This window comes from Pectinophora gossypiella, chromosome 3 (genome assembly GCF_024362695.1).
Source record: "Pectinophora gossypiella chromosome 3, ilPecGoss1.1, whole genome shotgun sequence".
NCBI classification, from domain to species: domain Eukaryota; kingdom Metazoa; phylum Arthropoda; class Insecta; order Lepidoptera; family Gelechiidae; genus Pectinophora; species Pectinophora gossypiella.
The window spans coordinates 5,815,323-5,832,334 of record NC_065406.1 but is presented as its reverse complement, the minus strand read 5'-3'; the positions used below and the strand labels follow the sequence as shown (position 1 = coordinate 5,832,334).

Here is a 17,012-nt window from a genome sequence, read left to right as displayed (position 1 = left end):
TGCAGATATAAAAAAGTGGAAATGATAACAGGACTTCCTTAGAACACAATCAATTGTTTTAAATCAACTGTTGATTAAAATTGTAAAGGTGATTTTATCAGACAGATAACGTGTTAATTTGATGCCGTATTCCATTTCATATTCACGAGTAGTTTACAGGTGAATGTACGTGAAGGGTTTAGTGCAGTTCACGTCCACAGTGCGGCACAACAAGTTCGCTTTGTTCGGGCGACTGAGTCAACCGGCATTTGGTACTCTGTAGCACTGCACCGTCAGTAGTGCGGAGACAGAGCTCAGACGCGGCAGCGCGCTCGTCGCAAACCGCTTTATAATAAAACTTTCTCTTTACGTACACAAATGTAAACAACCAAAGAAAACTCAAATAATCTCGTGTCTTCCCAATTTACAAGTACCATTGTTGTTTAAAATAATGTACCTAAGAGTCCATTAAACTATTGTCAGTGTTTTTTTGTCTGTATGAATCTAAATTGAAACCTACAATGAGACGCCAGAGAACGTAGAATTTTAACATTTTAGCGCCTACATTGCAGTGGGTGGAGCAAATTGATTTGATTTAGTGGAATTGGCAAGAGAGTTGTTTAGCTGCTGTTTCTGAAATGGGAAAAGACTATGGTAAGTTTGTTTACTTCTTTTTACTTTCCAAGTAAGTACCTACTTAGGTACCTACTTACAGTACTTCTAACAGCAATTCTAGATACGACAATAGATTAAAAACCGGAAAAACGAAACTAGTTTCTTATCGTAGGTAGTTTCACAATTAATGGTAGGTAACCTAACCAAGCTCCCAAGCGCCGATTAAAAATCAATTAAGAGTAGGTTAGTACAAAAAAATGCTTCGAGACTATCTATCTAATGAGGGCCAGGCTAGGATTGTTGAGATTCAATGGAGGCTAAGGTACTTCCAAAGCAGCTGGGGAACCCCCGACGAACCTGAAATTAAACTTGATATTGTCCTACTTTCTAGTTTACTACGAGTGCATTATGTAGTTAAAAAAAGAAGGCCTAACCAAAAGCCTCGTAGAGCACCCAGTACTGAATCTGTCATTGGTTGAGATCCTCTTTAGCCACCACTGAGTATCGTTACCAATTGTATTGCTTTAATCGCCCTTTGTATATTGAACGAAATGACGCCAAGACGGATCTTCTGATTTATATGTATAATATAATAAAGCCGCCAGTTCAAGTGTGTTAAATGAAAAGACAACTTAATAAATACTCAACTATAACAACTATTTCTACATTCATAGTTTTGTTTCATGTATACGTAGGTAGCTACATGCCATGTTTAAACAGGTTTACGTTAATTTATTCCTTTTTTAAATTCCTACGTTGAAGGGATACAGTTCAACTAAGAAGGTTAACAGCTTCGACCAAAATTAGTGTTAAAGCAGGTATATTATCGATGAGAAAATTGTCGTATGAGATAGTAACATGCAATGTAAAATTATGACTGCGTAGTATTGCCATAAAAACTCCTTACTTGACCTTGCATGCGGAGTTTGCCTTGTTTTGGCAACGCAATCGCTTCCCGGCTTCTGTGACCGACTTCGCTCTACCGCAATGTTGCAAAATTCGTAACGTAAAAAACGATAACACAAATCCAACATACCTACCACAGAGTTAAAAATTGATCTAAATTAATACCTACTGATCTAAAATTAGTAATGTCCCACTGTGGTCTGACTGCTGGTTTCTCATTCGATCGTGTTAAAAAAAGAACGATGTAGGTAGAGTGTACACATCTCTACTTAGAAAAAAGTCTTGGAAGTAACTCACTTTCTCCACTATATTATTTATTGTACTGAATTGTATTTTTGACTATTTTTTTGACAAACTTAACGATATTACTGTTATTTTCAATCATCAAATTGCGAACACTAGAATTGTCAATATTAGGGCCTAGTAGGAAAGGCCAAACCCGCGGAGATCCGTGTTGCTCTATGGCCCAAACACAAAACTTTAGCTACAGGGAATCGAGTGTATTTCGTTCGATCCTGCTCTAGGTTTTGCGTCCTAACAGCTCGAAATGGGCTAATAAAAAGTGAATGCCTAGTGCCTCTGTCTTCCTTGTACATATTCCTTCCTTTATGATTTCGTCCTAGATGGAGCACTAACTAATTAGCTTCAGCGAATGGTCATTTGATGTCATTAGATCCTAATTTGAAAGTTAGGTACTTTAGTTATTCCAAGCCAAAGGTTGGCAAATTAATTATCATTTTCTAAAGTTATTAATATTTTTTTGTTATCCGTATTTCCTGCTTTATTCATGTGGAATTCACTGCATAATCATAACTGTGTAGTTTTTAAACAGACGCTTTGAATTCGATAAAATTACTGTGTCGATTCATCAGAGGATGATTCGATTCACCCGTGGTCGGTGGTTTCTCATACTCATGTCTCGAAGCCAACATAACACGACCCAATTAACGTATGGCATTACGCCAAATCGTGTAGGACTTCTAGGAAGTAATTCTAAACGATAATTTCTTTAACTTTTGTCGAAAAATATCAAATGTGATTTCCCAACATTTTCCTTTTATACTTAAATTTATAACTTATACATTATTTTTTAGGTTTGGTATTCTTGTAACACAAACAGGGCTTTCCAAAAACTTTCATAACATTTCTAAAATAAAGTTAACAGGTAGGTAAGCTAGTTATATTTAACAGGGTATAATTGCGGCGTAGAAAATGAAATCGCTTTTCTCTGCATTTGATAACGCTTTGTTCTGAACATGAGTTTATATGGTGTAAGTTACGCAAACCGTGTTATTCAAATGAGGTAACTGCGCCCGATTTGTGTCGTTTAGGCGTTCACCGGGTTGAGGTATGCGTTCTTTTGCATAAATTCAACACAAACACATTTCGTATGCGATTCATCGGCCACGAGGTGTCGGGTATTATAATGATTGGTACATCGGGGATTTGGCTATATGGTTAATAAATCTACGAGACGCATCGTGCTCGCTTCATGTTCATGCTTCATGCCCTATGGCCTTAAGTGGTTAATTAAAATTAATTATTTTAATGGTACCTATCTAATGTGCATACATGCGGAATTGCAGACTACTAATAGCCACTATAATAACAATAAAACATACCATAAGCATCTAACCCCTGACTTGACAATTTAGCAGTTACAGAAACATGCTATTCGGTAAATTCTAAAGCATACGATAACATCTACGTGTCAAAGAAACGTGTAAATACTGAATAAACACACATAGAAGTACACCTATGCCTACGTAACTTACTACGTTTATTATGTAATATAAAAAACTTTTCAGACCTTCAACTATCAACCTGTGCGGTATCGACGAGGCACTCCGATGAGTAGTTTTTTTGACGTGACTTATTGTAGATTTGCCGCAAATGACATTAACTACTTGATCGGGAAAATAGGGCGCGCTGAGGGCTCTCACCCGGTACAAAATTTAATTTGGATTTTTGTTATACGAATAATTCTCAGTATTTGAAAGAGACATAAATACTGAGAATTATTGAGGACAGAAGAGGCAAGATGATTGGACACCTAATAAGACACGACGAATTCATTAAAAACATCATAGAAGGAAAGCTAGAAGGAAAGAGAGGAAGGGGAAGACCAAGAAGAGCTTACATGGAACAGATTAAAGAAAAGGTTAACGTCGTGTCTTATAGGGAAGTCAAGGAATTGGCCTTTGATAGACTGGAATGGAAAATGCTAACCGACAAGAGCGTGGCTCTTAAATTGATGATGATGATGTTATACGAAGTTGAATTGAATGGTTGGCAAACCTAGGTCAAATGCAAATTTTAATTGTGAAGGATCCATAGGGCTCGCGTTTCTTTTCGTATTATCATGAGTTTGTATTCTGGAGAGAACAATTCTTGCATAGGTCATAACCGAACGGATTCTATGAGTAGGAAATACCTACCTAGGTACTCAACTGTTCTGGATACGATTCTAATGTAGGAAATTACGATATTCAAAAACCGTGAAATGTATAAGTTGAGCTGCTGTGACGTTTTGCGTTATTGGTGTCAATTAGTTACATGCTGCATTTTATTAATTTTATCTTATGTGTTTCAAGTCAAATATTGTGAGTGTTAGAGGTCAAGTTCACAGAACACATAAGGCCGATTGTATCAAGTTATTTCAAGAAATCGATTACATCACTGATGTGTTTATTAGCTAATAGCCACCAGAGTAGTCGTATCATATCATAACATCATGAGAGAACGAGAATCTAGTGTTATATTTGTACGTATATAGTCAAATTACAAGCCCGTACGCACCTACAGAAAAAAAGTTAAGAATAAGTAGAATAGAATAGAAATTATTTATTTTAGATATAAGTAGGTATAGGTACACAGTAGGAGTGAACATAATTAAAACCTTATTTCTAAAAAGGGACGTCAGCTCAGGTAGACAAATCCCACATTTAACAAGTTACAAATACAAGTCGCCGTTTTTATATCTGACAACTTGACATTTTTATTATACTTACTAACATTTAATGTTTCTAGAGACAAGTGTTGCTTCTCGGAGCACGCGTTTTTACAACAAAAAATAATTCTTTCTCCCCCACGTGAAACACAAACCACGCGTGTTCATCACACATTTTTTCATGCATTAATTTCAACCTAAATTCATGGGAGATATATTATCAGCGCAGGATTTACGTGTTTATTTACGGCGGTGCGCGGGCGCAACGAGCACATCATCTGCGGCTCGACGTAAATAACGCTATCGTCACCGCCATTCACATCAGTTGACATAAGGCTGCGGCCATAAAAGCACAAAAAAGAATGTTCTAAATTACTTTTGCAATAGCTGTAGATTAGACATCGATTAGCATATTTTTTTTTAATACTCTCTAGAAACGTAATATCTCTAGAACGAATCACTGCCATATATCTACGCTAATCAGTGACAAGGAAAAAAGATTAAAAATATAATGCATTATGATAACGATGATCTTTGAAGAATATCCATGTTTCTGTAGTGCCCTTATGTAGGTGAATGGTATCGATTAGTAAAATCTTCGAATATAAATCTAGATAAACAAGTAGGTATATGAAAGATATTTGTAGTTATAAAATCGGACATTATCTCGTGTAGTGATTCTATGAAAAGATAACTAGGTACTTAAACGTGGAAATTATAAATGACGTAGGTATTTTAAGCCACTAAAGATAACACATGGTAAAATTATTAAGCTTTTTAGGCATATTGTGATAAAAATTCCCCGTAATCTACAAACAATAAAAAATATGTCATATAAAAATACCTGAAGTTATACTTAAAAGAGCTCTTCAGGAAATAAAACATAAAGAAAATTATCAGATATAAATAAAAAACATCCGTTTTATACTTAGGTAAATATACCTAGATATGTAGGTTATACCTATCTAGACAATAGATATACTTTAATAAGCTGAGCTAGTCTAAGCCGGCACAGCAAGGACCAGCATGGCCTTCTAAACAAGATTTTCCAAGGATTAAGTTGCAGGTAATCGCGAGTATGGACCGTCCTTTACTTTGTACTCGGCATATTGCTCAAGGTAAGGCAGTGTTATTGCCGTGTCCACGCGTGCACTACGTTTGTATATTCACGTGCTATTAAACATTAATAAAATATTGTTATATTGTGCAAAAGAAATGGAATCTGCCGGCTAGTGAGAGTGATACATAACATAAAAAAATAGATTTTGATTGGATTTTTATTATCTCACCATGTTATCGGATTATGTATGCTACGGTGCCTAGCATACGGAATAAATTAACTAAGATTTTTTATTAATATTTATAGAAATAAAGGCTTTATTGTTTTACAGGCAATAAGGAAAATGTAAATAAATTGTAAAGCAATATCTATCATTTACATCATTAGGTATTCATAGTTGTTGAACTGTCCATTGTAACTTCATGCTGGTATATCTGACTCATCATTTATCTCTGTTTCCAAGAGCTTACTCAAGATAATAATGTTTGGGTTTTAACGTTGTATTCATTATACGACTAATGGACATTCCGTTTAAAAAAAAAACATTTATATCGCAAAAAAGTTTAATAGTTTTATTATAATTGAACTCCAAGCATGAGAGTCGTATTGCTAACTAGCTGTTACCCGCGATATCGTTCGCGTGACTCCGTTCTATGTGTACTTATAAACAATAGAAGTTTCATACAAACGCCCTATTTGTCCGGCCAAGTAGTTAATGCTGGCATTAAGTCACGTCAAAAAAAATCATACAAACTTTTCCACCCTTTTTACCCCCTTAGGGGATGAGTTTTGCAAAATCCCGTCTTAGTGAGCACCTAAGTCACCACGCAAAAAAATCGAGATATTACCTACCTAGGTGATATCTCGAATAATTTGCCCTACTGAAGTTTTATTAAATATCTCCAAGAACTGTTGTGCAACTACATTGTCTCTGTACCCATATGTATAGTTAACAATAATTAGTGTCTATTAAGTATAATGGTGGCGCATGCTCATTGTTGGTTGAATAGATCCCTGCGCTCGCCGCTCTCACGCCACCGTACCCAGTGTACGTAATCAAATTGTTACTTTGTAAAGTAAAAAGTTCATTGGAACTGAAATCACAAATCACGGGCAGTAAATCGTGTTAGAATTAGGGATCACATGTAATGCCTACTTACGTGTAAGATAACATATCTCTATACAAATCAACCGTCATGTTTTAAGACGCAAAATGGGTCTGTCTAGCTCAAAATGTACTAGATATAAACATGGAGTAATTATGTACTTATATACGTACTTACTTAGATACTAGGAGTGGTATTAATAAACTAATCTCAGCTTTGAGACTGCCCTCAAGATCATGTCAATGTGACAATTCTCATATATAAACAGAGACTTGAGCACGATCTTGAGGGCAGTCTCAGCTGAGATTCGTTTATTAATACCACTCTAGGTATATCTCGAATCTTTCTTCCTCGTTTAATTAGCAACAGTAATACTAGTTGGTAACAGACCTTTGTTCGAACACTATATTTGACTGGCTTAAAATAGTACAATACAAACACAGCACTAAGTACTTTAACATCGTCATCGTTATATTTCTCTCGTGATATCACCAAACCCATCTAGCCACTGAAGAGCACTCGGATTATTTAAACGTTAGTTTTTTATCTAGATGTATTGTATGATCGACGTTTTCTCATTATGTCACAGAAACAGGAAATGTGTTCTAGATGTTATGTTGATACGTGACTAATTGTAGGTGCACTTAGGGTCACCCAAGTACCTATGTGACAGAGCTGATAAAATCATTTACTTACATTCGATTGCCTATATACATTTTCCTTATTGCTAATTGTTTGTTTCTCGTTGGCATGAGCACTAGTTGAACTGGTTCTTATAGTTCTCTTATAAATTCCATAAATCGTTAGTCATTATTCATTATAATCTCGAAGGTTTCCAGTTTCATTCATTTTATTTACTTTGTCTACATTGACACTTTTCAAAGAGATCAATTTAAAGTACTCGTATATTTTATAACAATTTTCTTGTGTACAAGCACAAAATCATTGGACCGTTATCAATACATTTCTTATCACAATATACAAACATGAAAGATAATGTCCCTTCAGTTCCATCGGATAATACACTTCTCATCAAAAAAATCGAAACACTTCCGTTTTCATTGTTTCTGTCCGAATTTAACACAAAAAAGAATTCATACGATGAAAAAAAATACATAAATGTATAGCTGGCAGTTTGGCCATTACAGTAATAAGCGAAAATTCTAAATTCAAAATTAGAATTTCATTTGTTTATCTTATAAACGAAATGAATCACTGTTTTGAGACAAATGTGTGTTTAGGGTTGGAGTACATTTAGCGTTTAAAAACTAAAAATTGGCGCCTATCCTTAAACTTTTTGTTTTTTATTTCAATACTGTGACTTTGGGACGTCTGAAAAAAGGTTTTTTTTCTAAAACGTATGGATACTTCGCCCACAGAAGCCGCCCAAGTTGTGGCATTGCTGGATTCTGGCCTTAGTCAGCGTGTTGTGGCTGCAAGACTGCATCTAAGCCTGTCATCTGTTCATAGAGTCTATAAACGTTATCGGGAGACTGGTTTGTTCACGCACCGTTCAGGATCTGGCAGGAATCGGGTCACTTCTGAGCGAGATGATCGATTTATTGTAACAACTTCTTTAAGAAATCGACGCCTTAACGCTTTTCAACTGCAGCAGCGGCTTCGTGTTGTACGAAGGGTGGCTGTAAGTGACTCTACAATTAGAAGAAGGTTGAAGGATCGTGGACTGGTACCGCATAAGCCAGCAAATGGGCCGAAATTAACTGCAGACCATCGAAGAGCGCGCCTTAACTTTGCACGGGAGCACCTAAATTGGTCATACCTACAGTGGAGCAAAGTTCTCTTTTCTGATGAGTGTAAAATTATGCTGTATGGTAACGACGGAAGGAACAAGGTCTACAGAAGAGACGGAGAACGCTATGCACAATGCTGCATTGAAGAAAAGGTCAGCTATGGTGGCGGTTCGTGGACGGTTTGGGGAGGAATCAGCGCCGACGGTAAGACAGAGCTTGCTTTCGTGTCTGGGCCACGTCTGCCTGCACTAAACTGTCATCGGTACGTCGAAGAGTGTCTCGAGCCTCTTGTGATGCCCTATGCACATTTTATTGGCAACGGCTTCATATTCATGCACGACAATGCTAGGGCTCACACCGCGGGCGTCGTACGAGATTATCTTAACGAAGTCGATATCTCTATTATGGAATGGCCAGCAAGAAGCCCGGACATGAATCCCATTGAACATCTGTGGGATGAATTAAAGAGACGAATTCGAGCAAGAGATCCTGCCCCAGAAACACTTAGCCAGCTGCAAGTTGCAATCCAAGAGGAATGGGACAATATACCACAGCATGTGATCGTGACTCTCATCCGATCGATGAAGAACCGTATGGAAGCAGTAATTAGAGCTCGGGGAGGGAATACAAGTTATTAAATAAACGTTTTTTAGCTTTTTTTTTCATTTACGTGTGTTGTTTTATCCATTTCCTTTATACTCCATACGGAATAAAAATGACTCATTTAACAAAATACGAAACCTATGAAAAATTCATTTAAATTTAGAACATTAACATTAAGATTTGATAAGCTCATATTACTCACTATTAAACGACATTTAACATTTATTCCTAAATGAACACATTTTTCTGATAATCCTGACAAAACGTAAACTTGCAAGGTGTTTCGATTTTTTTGATGAGAAGTGTATTAAGTGAACTTGAGAAATGTGCTGATGATATAAATTTGTGACAAAATGTGCAAACTATTGCGATGTCTGTGTTAGTTTCTGTGAGATTAATGCAGTAGGAATTCCTTCCTACTTTCCTGTGAATTAGTGCTGTGCGAAGTTGTGTTTAGTCTAACTGTGTACTAACTGGCGACAAGAGGTGTTGCGAGTCAAGAAATTAGTGCTTCTACAATAGAAGCTCTACCACCGAAAGGAAATACTATGAATCTATGACATAAATACACGCTCCGTTAGGAATATGGGGTGCTGTGATTGCTGTATCCCACCAAAGGAGTCGAGTAAGTTACGAGTGTGCGGCCCATGACTAACGCTTTCTCAGAACTGTATGGAATTAATAATATTTATGTTCATATAACGAAAACATTACGTATAGCACAACAGTTGGAAAGTGCACTCGTGTTCGAGTGTGAAAATTAAAATATTACGAATAATAACGGTATTCCCTTGAGTTCGAAATCGTTTTTAAGTCATTTAAATAATTGAAGTAGACATGTGCCAACTCCAACATGAAGGATAATTAATTACACGGGCGATGGGCATCGGCCTATCGTCCAGGTATGTCACTGTCATCATACGTACGGTTAATCATATTCATCTTCATATCTCCGTAAGTGGCCCTAAGTTCTCTTCTGATTACTTGTGGTTTTGCGTGGTTTTGCCTACAGCATTAGGGCCTATTAAAGATTCACGGACGTACTATGTTATGTGATAAATATGTACTTCTTATATATATATATATATATATATATAAAAAAACATTGGAATCTAAATGCGTTTAGAAGGTAAACTTTTAGCGTTTATTAAAACAAAGTCACGTACCTAATGCGTCAAAGGAAACCTCGTCAATCCCAATGCGTCAGAAAGGAGGAAATCCACAAACAAATGTATTTTTGTTTTTGAACTTGAGTCACTTATTCCTAGTGTACCGACTTGAAACAATCTAACCTACTTGCTCTGTAGGTACTACAGATATTATTATTTCTAATTTTGATCTTACAGGAGAGCCGATCCGGTACGATCCGCACTTCGACGGGCCCATCCGCAACCGCTCATGTACGGACGTCATATGGCTGATAATATTCATCCTCTTTCTCGGAGTATGGGGTTACGTCGGCTACTATAGTAAGTACCTACCACTCACGAACGGAAGCAAGGTTCGCGTTTGACTATAATATAATGGTATAGTGACAGTGCGGCCTTTAGGCTGCGGTAAGCTGGTAATCAGCCTAGCATTTTAGACTGAGTAGACAGGTAGTAGGCATGAACTCGGGCCTATCTTCCAGAGCGTTGCAGTCTGTACCATATATGATTGGTAGGACAGTATCTGTCCTCGTCTAAGCAACCGAACAGACCGTGGCATTTGAGGTTAAATTGCTATCGCATTGTCACTACATCACATTCTCGTAAAATAGGTAACTGGCGATATTTATTTAGACTTATTCAATGTCCTTTGCACCACTAGAGATCAATAATAAAATATTGGGTATAATTTCAGAGACCGAAAAAGTATTGAATCCCTCTTCTTCTTCTTATCGTGTGGGTTGTGAGGTGGAATAGCAACCTCATCAACCCTGGTGTCAGGGTTATTACTGAATAATATTGTTGGTTATTCAATCCCTAGTAACAGAAGTAGATCACACTACTCGATCTACCAAAAGACGCTGTCCGACACCAGACAACATCACAACTTGATTTTATGGCCGTCATTTAGAAACCACATTACTGTAGTATTTACACTTTATAAATAGTACACATCGTTTATTGCATCCGCAATATGCCCGTTGCAAAGCGTTCAGTTACTATTTAGGTTTAAATCCTTATAATTACACGGAAAATGTACTGTTTTCCCCCATAGTATAGGTTCAATCTTGTGTACAGTGTTACATCCTGCAATGTTGTATTTCAGGTATAACAACTGGCAACGTAGAAAAACTACTAGCGCCTATCGATTCAAATGGCAACCGTTGCGGACTCGACTCGAAATACGAAAACAAGAAGTACCTTGTCTTCTTCAACATCTCCAGCTGCTTGTCGCCCACCACACCCATCACAGGATGTCGCACCCCACAAGTATGTTTAACTAAATTTTAAGCCTTTATGTATAATTATAAAATGATATTTTAAAAATATTTTTATGTCGTTCTAGGTTTGCGTGGAGAGTTGTCCAACCAGAACGATATTATTTCAAGCGGAGCTGTCTGTGACTCCCTTCGAACAGCTGAGGCCCTATATGGTATGCACCGACGACATCAACAAGGAAACAATGACACTAAGCGACGCTAAGAACTACATCAATAACGGAAAATGCGCCGACCATGTCCTGAAGAGCCAACCAGGTAATTTCTACTAATATTATTGTGATTTTGTGAAAATCTTGTAATCCCATTTTGACTGATTTTGATGCCTCTAATCATAGTGATGCTTCCGTATTATTTTGGTAGTGTGTAATCGTGTGGCATGATAAAGTTCCTCGGAAACTGTTATCGCCGCATGATCCAATTGAAGCCAATCAATAACCGCGCTCTATAATAGTGTTGCACCGCTGCATCGGCGACCTGTCCACTCTGCCGTGCGGTGACACGTCAAAGCCTGGCTCTACGCGGTCGCTGAGCGAACAGAGCAACGAGAGTTGTAAAAGAAGTCATAAAAAGGATCAGGCGACGTTGCTACAAAGTGCGACGGCTCTGGACTCGTACGTGGGGTGGATCGCGGCCAGCTGGGTGACCTTCTTCACGACCACCGCAAACGAACGCGACACCTATATCGTAGGTAGCCCTGCGGCGTAGTCGCACGCGTCCGTTGCTGCTCGCACGCTCCTTGGCTTCTTAAACATATGCACAGTTCTATGCAAGATGTAACCTGAATGTTTTATACTAACCTGTATGTTCATTTTCCACTTCTCAACCTAACTTAGGTATGCATTTTCGGTGGCGAGATTATGTATTATAAATAATAAGCGTATCTATGTCTCTGATTCCTCACGTATAACTCACAAACACATTACGATGTACATAATACTAACGATGGTGCCGGTGTTGCGCATGATTGCCGGGAGCAGTGCTGGGACGGTGCTTAGTGAACGTGACGGATGTGCTGAATCACATCGAAGATTTTGCCACCGGTCTCGGGCTATCCATCGATGAGGTGCAGGAAAGTCTCAAGAGATTAATACAGTTTGATCAGGTAGATGTTCATATGTATGTAGCAAGTAAATAGGTACAATCCAATCTACTCAATGTACGTACTATTATTATTGAAGCTGTGTACTATATTATAATTTATAACGTAAGTTCGTAACGTAACAAACGCACATAGTAAATAATTTTCCAATTAATAAATACCTCTTAATTGGAGGTTTAGATTTCTTTATACGTAGGTATATCTTTGCATGAATTAAAATTCAAATAGTCCATTGGAATTTACTATGGTAGCACTCTTGCTGCTTGCACCAATTATTTACTCAAAAGGCCACATATCGCATGTACACCTTTTCTGTTTTGGTAAAGGACAGGTATATATTTTGTACATTATATAAGCATGTGTACACGTAAATTCGATTGTATGTAATGTATTGCACTGGAGCAGCATGGTGGAGTATGCTCCATCCCTCCTCCGATTGATTGAGGGAAGGCCTGTACCCGGCAGTACATAAACTTTTAAAATACTTTACACACGTACGTATACAAGTAATACATAAAACAAATTCAGTAACTTGTTGGTTGGTTCAGTAACCTATAGCATCACACGTTTCAATGTGTCTGTAATACCAGACACAATTCTAACTGGGTGTATATTTCGTTTGGCCAGCTGTCATCGCAGATAGTGCAGGACCTAGTGCAGTCGCGGTGGTACATGCTGGGCGCACTAGTAGTCGTGGTCATCATCTGCTTCCTCTACATCCTGCTGCTGCGCTGGGTGGTCGCGCCCGTCGTATGGACTTCCATCGTCGGGTTACTCGCCTTACTTGGATTCTGTAAGACTTTGACTTGTTTTGTATGGGTGTATAAGGTTGATGATTGACCTCACAAAACCCTGTTGTCGAATTTATTGAGCTGCCAAAGGCGCGTATTTCAATTCGAATAGCTAACTCGATATGCCGAACACTCTCTTACTCTTCTCATTGAGGAAGGTATCTTGGATTAGTAGCCAACCCAGTTTACAAGCCGCCGTGCCCAGGCACAAGGCATCTTCTGGAAGATTGGGAAAACCCAGTCCTGATACATATTATCGGCATAACTATCGCAAGTTTTAGTGTCGAATAAAAAAGCTTTTATCATCGTCAATAACAATTTTGCCTCGCTATAATAACTTCTTTTTTTTATTTCCAGCGCTCTACCTTATTTACAAGAACTACGCATACTACCGTGCCAACCCGGTACAACTGCATCAGACTACTAACTTGAAGGGCTACTTCGAGTCCATCTTCACAAAGTCTAGTACTTGGTTGGTCATTCTGATAATCGTGGCCATTCTGTGGGTCATACTCCTGATGATCATCATATTCTTGCGCAGCCGAATAACCATTGCGATTGCTCTCATTAGAGAGGGAAGCAAGTGAGTATTCCATATCCTTTCATAGAACTTAATATCTTCTTCTAAAATGACAGTCACTTTCATGGTCCAGTAATAATAACCTATTTATCTGCTTTGATTAAGAAATGTCCTACATTTATGATAAATCCTTTTTTAGAGCGGTGTCTGCGATAAAGTCGACAGTTTTCTTCCCCATATTCCCATGGCTGTTACAATGTGCTGTCATAGCGTATGGAGTGGTGGTGCTAATGTACATCATATCTATTGGGGACTCGGCCTTCCGCGTGGTGGGACTCAAGAACGACACTAACTGTGACTGCAAAGGCGTCTACACCGAAGTAAGAACCATCTAGACTACACTCAAAGATTTCGTGTCGCATGAAAGCAACAGATTTAATTCCTAAGGACAAGCGAAGCCCAAAAACTGTTTTCCAGGCTATAAATCAAACCTTATTGTTTAATACTTAAATCACTTCTGTTTTGCGTGGGTTATAATCGAGCCTCCAAAGGCCCTTGACATAGACGTCAGGACCAACGTCAATTCACTAACAACTAATTGCTATGCTTCCTCAGGACTATGTACCTTGCGATCCGCTGACGTTTACCGCGAGTTGTTTCGACACCAGTAATGGTATACGACAATGCCAGCAGGCCGTTTGCCATTTCACAGGCATCGACAACCCACGGAGCGTGGCATATTTGCATCGTGAGTATCTCAAATACATAATTTAACATGATATTTATCATTAGAAAAACAATCAATACAATGTATTTGTTTGTATTACTTACAGTTGTAAACCTGCTAGGCTTCTTCTGGACAATGTTCTTCATCAGCGGAACAGCTGACATGATGCTAGCCAGTACCTTCTCCACGTGGTACTGGACACCGAAGAGAGACTTGCCTTTCTTCACTCTGACTGCCGGCATCTTCCGCACTCTATGGTATCGATTTCTCTAAGCTTCTATCATTGCTTCATTGTTCATCTGAATTCATGTAATTATTTTCGTCTTATTTCTATTTTAGTTACCACTTAGGAACCGTCGCGTTTGGCTCCTTGATCATTGCCATCGTGCGAGTCATACGCGTCATCCTCGAGTACATCGACCACAAGTTAAAGAAGTTCGACAATCCATTCACTAGATGCCTTATGTGCTGTTGTAAATGCTTCTTCTGGTGCCTAGAGAACTTCATCAAGTTTATCAATAAAAATGCGTACATCATGTGCGCTGTACACGGGAAGAACTTCTGTACCAGTGCCAGAGATGCGTTTTCGTTGCTTATGAGAAATATCGTCAGAGTTGTCGTGTTGGATAAGGTAATTTTTTGCTTCTTCTCCTTCTGTCGTGTGGGTTGTGAGGTGGATTATCAACCCCATCAACCCTGGTGTCAGGGTTACTATTGAGCCGCCAAAGGCCCCTCACATGGCTCATGTAAAGACTACTATAACACATACATACATACATAAACTCACGCCCGTAATCCCAAATGGGGTGGGCAGAGCCACAAGTAATCAAAGACAACTTGCAGCCACTGTTGATACGAAGTTCTAAGATGGATATGATGAACCTTATGGTGATAAGGGATCAGCCTATCGCCCATAACATTAGTCCATCATGTTAGAGGACGCAATCCCACTACTATAACTTACATTAGTAAGTAGTAACCGGGACCAACGGCTTAGCGTGGCTTATTTTTTTGTTGATTTTAAGTTTTTAGTTATTCCACAGCTTGTCTAAAATGTTTTCGTCATCGTAACAATAAAGCGAGTTCTTATTTTCATTGTAATGGATCCTTTATCCAGTCCTTTAATCATTCATGAATAATAAATATGTTACCACTACCTATGTAAAATATCCTACCAAATCGCAACCCGATACCAAGTGTTATAGTATTATCAATAAAAGATCCAAGGCCGGTGGTCAGCCTCAGTAAAAAAATATTCTTAACATTTGCAGGTAATGGACTTCATCTTCTTCCTGTCCAAACTGCTGATCTCAATCGGCGTCGGGTTCGCGGTGTACTACATAGCGCAGTGGAACTACGTCTACGAGGTGACCAACGGCGAGCGCCTCAACTACAGCTACATCCCCGCCATCATCCTCGCCATCGCCACGTACCTCATCAGCTCTATATTCTTCAACGTTTACTCTATGGCTGTCGACACTCTGTTCCTATGCTTTTGTAAGTATTTCAGTAGGGCAAGAAACATATCAACGACCTAATTCTACATCTTAGCTGGATATGGCAAGACCTCTTTAAGGCGAGTTATTAGTACTTTGTACGAGCTTTTGAATTTGATATAAGGTTTCAAACTTGATGCAACATCTTATTAGGTGAAAGAACTCGACTGATCACAACACTTATGGTTTAAATATAGAAACTCGATGTCTTCGTATTGTACGATTTTATTTATTTAGTTTTTACTTGTAACTCATGCATGTGGGTGCAGAGATTGGATACGAAAAGTTCTGTTATTTCAGTGGAAGATTGCGAGAGAAACGACGGTACACCGCAGAAACCATACGCCATGTCGACTAACCTCATGAAGATCCTCGGCAAGAGAAACAAAAAAGCAAAACCGGAATAAAGTTCACGTCACTAAGTGCCAAATATTACACAAATGCAATACAACATGTACACAATGAGTTGTGAGATTATTACTGCCTCTAGGAGTCACAAATGAAAAAAATAATATGTATGATGTTTTAATTAATTATGAATTTTTATACTTTCTTAATTTGTTAGTAATTTTTACAATATTTCTACTACTTTTTTTAATATAGAGCAGCAAGCCAAATATTAGGGAGACTACTATTATCAGTCTAATATTAATGTTTTGAAGAGTTTACATAAGATTTTTTAAATGGAATTTAATGGTACTGATATGAGAATGATAGAGTATACTATTACTACTATAATTATTTAAGAGTTTTCATGAGAGGCTGTCTAGGAATAGGGTTCTGTTTCCTTTTTCCAGGAACGAACCAGGTATGAGTGATCTTTAATACAGAGTGCCTGATATGTGAATATTTTTATAATATAATTCAAACTTTTTTATCGATTGTGATAACAATTTTTAATTATTAATATAAATTATATTAAATTGAAAGATATGACTTTGTTTTATTAAGATGCTTTGATACTTACCTAGGTATACATTA

General features: G+C 38.0%; 1 protein-coding gene across 3 annotated transcripts; it reads left to right on the top strand.

The window, feature by feature from the left end:
- The first annotated feature begins 231 nt into the window (after window positions 1-231).
- LOC126381985 (choline transporter-like 2) lies at window positions 232-16,964 on the top strand. Of its 3 annotated transcripts, none has more exons than XM_050031635.1 (13): window positions 232-633; window positions 10,317-10,439; window positions 11,224-11,387; window positions 11,464-11,653; window positions 11,850-12,082; window positions 13,125-13,290; window positions 13,646-13,871; window positions 14,008-14,188; window positions 14,424-14,556; window positions 14,642-14,792; window positions 14,875-15,166; window positions 15,807-16,032; window positions 16,332-16,964. In XM_050031635.1, exons 1-13 carry the CDS (start codon window positions 618-620, stop codon window positions 16,436-16,438), a joined length of 2,208 nt encoding a protein of 735 aa, XP_049887592.1. In that variant the 5' UTR covers window positions 232-617; the 3' UTR covers window positions 16,439-16,964. The 3 variants fall into 3 exon arrangements, with proteins under 3 accessions (XP_049887592.1, XP_049887593.1, XP_049887591.1); XM_050031636.1 differs by lacking the exons at window positions 232-633; window positions 11,850-12,082 and adding exons at window positions 9,281-9,595; window positions 12,376-12,500; XM_050031634.1 differs by lacking the exon at window positions 232-633 and adding an exon at window positions 9,281-9,595.
- The last annotated feature ends 48 nt before the right edge of the window (window positions 16,965-17,012 follow it).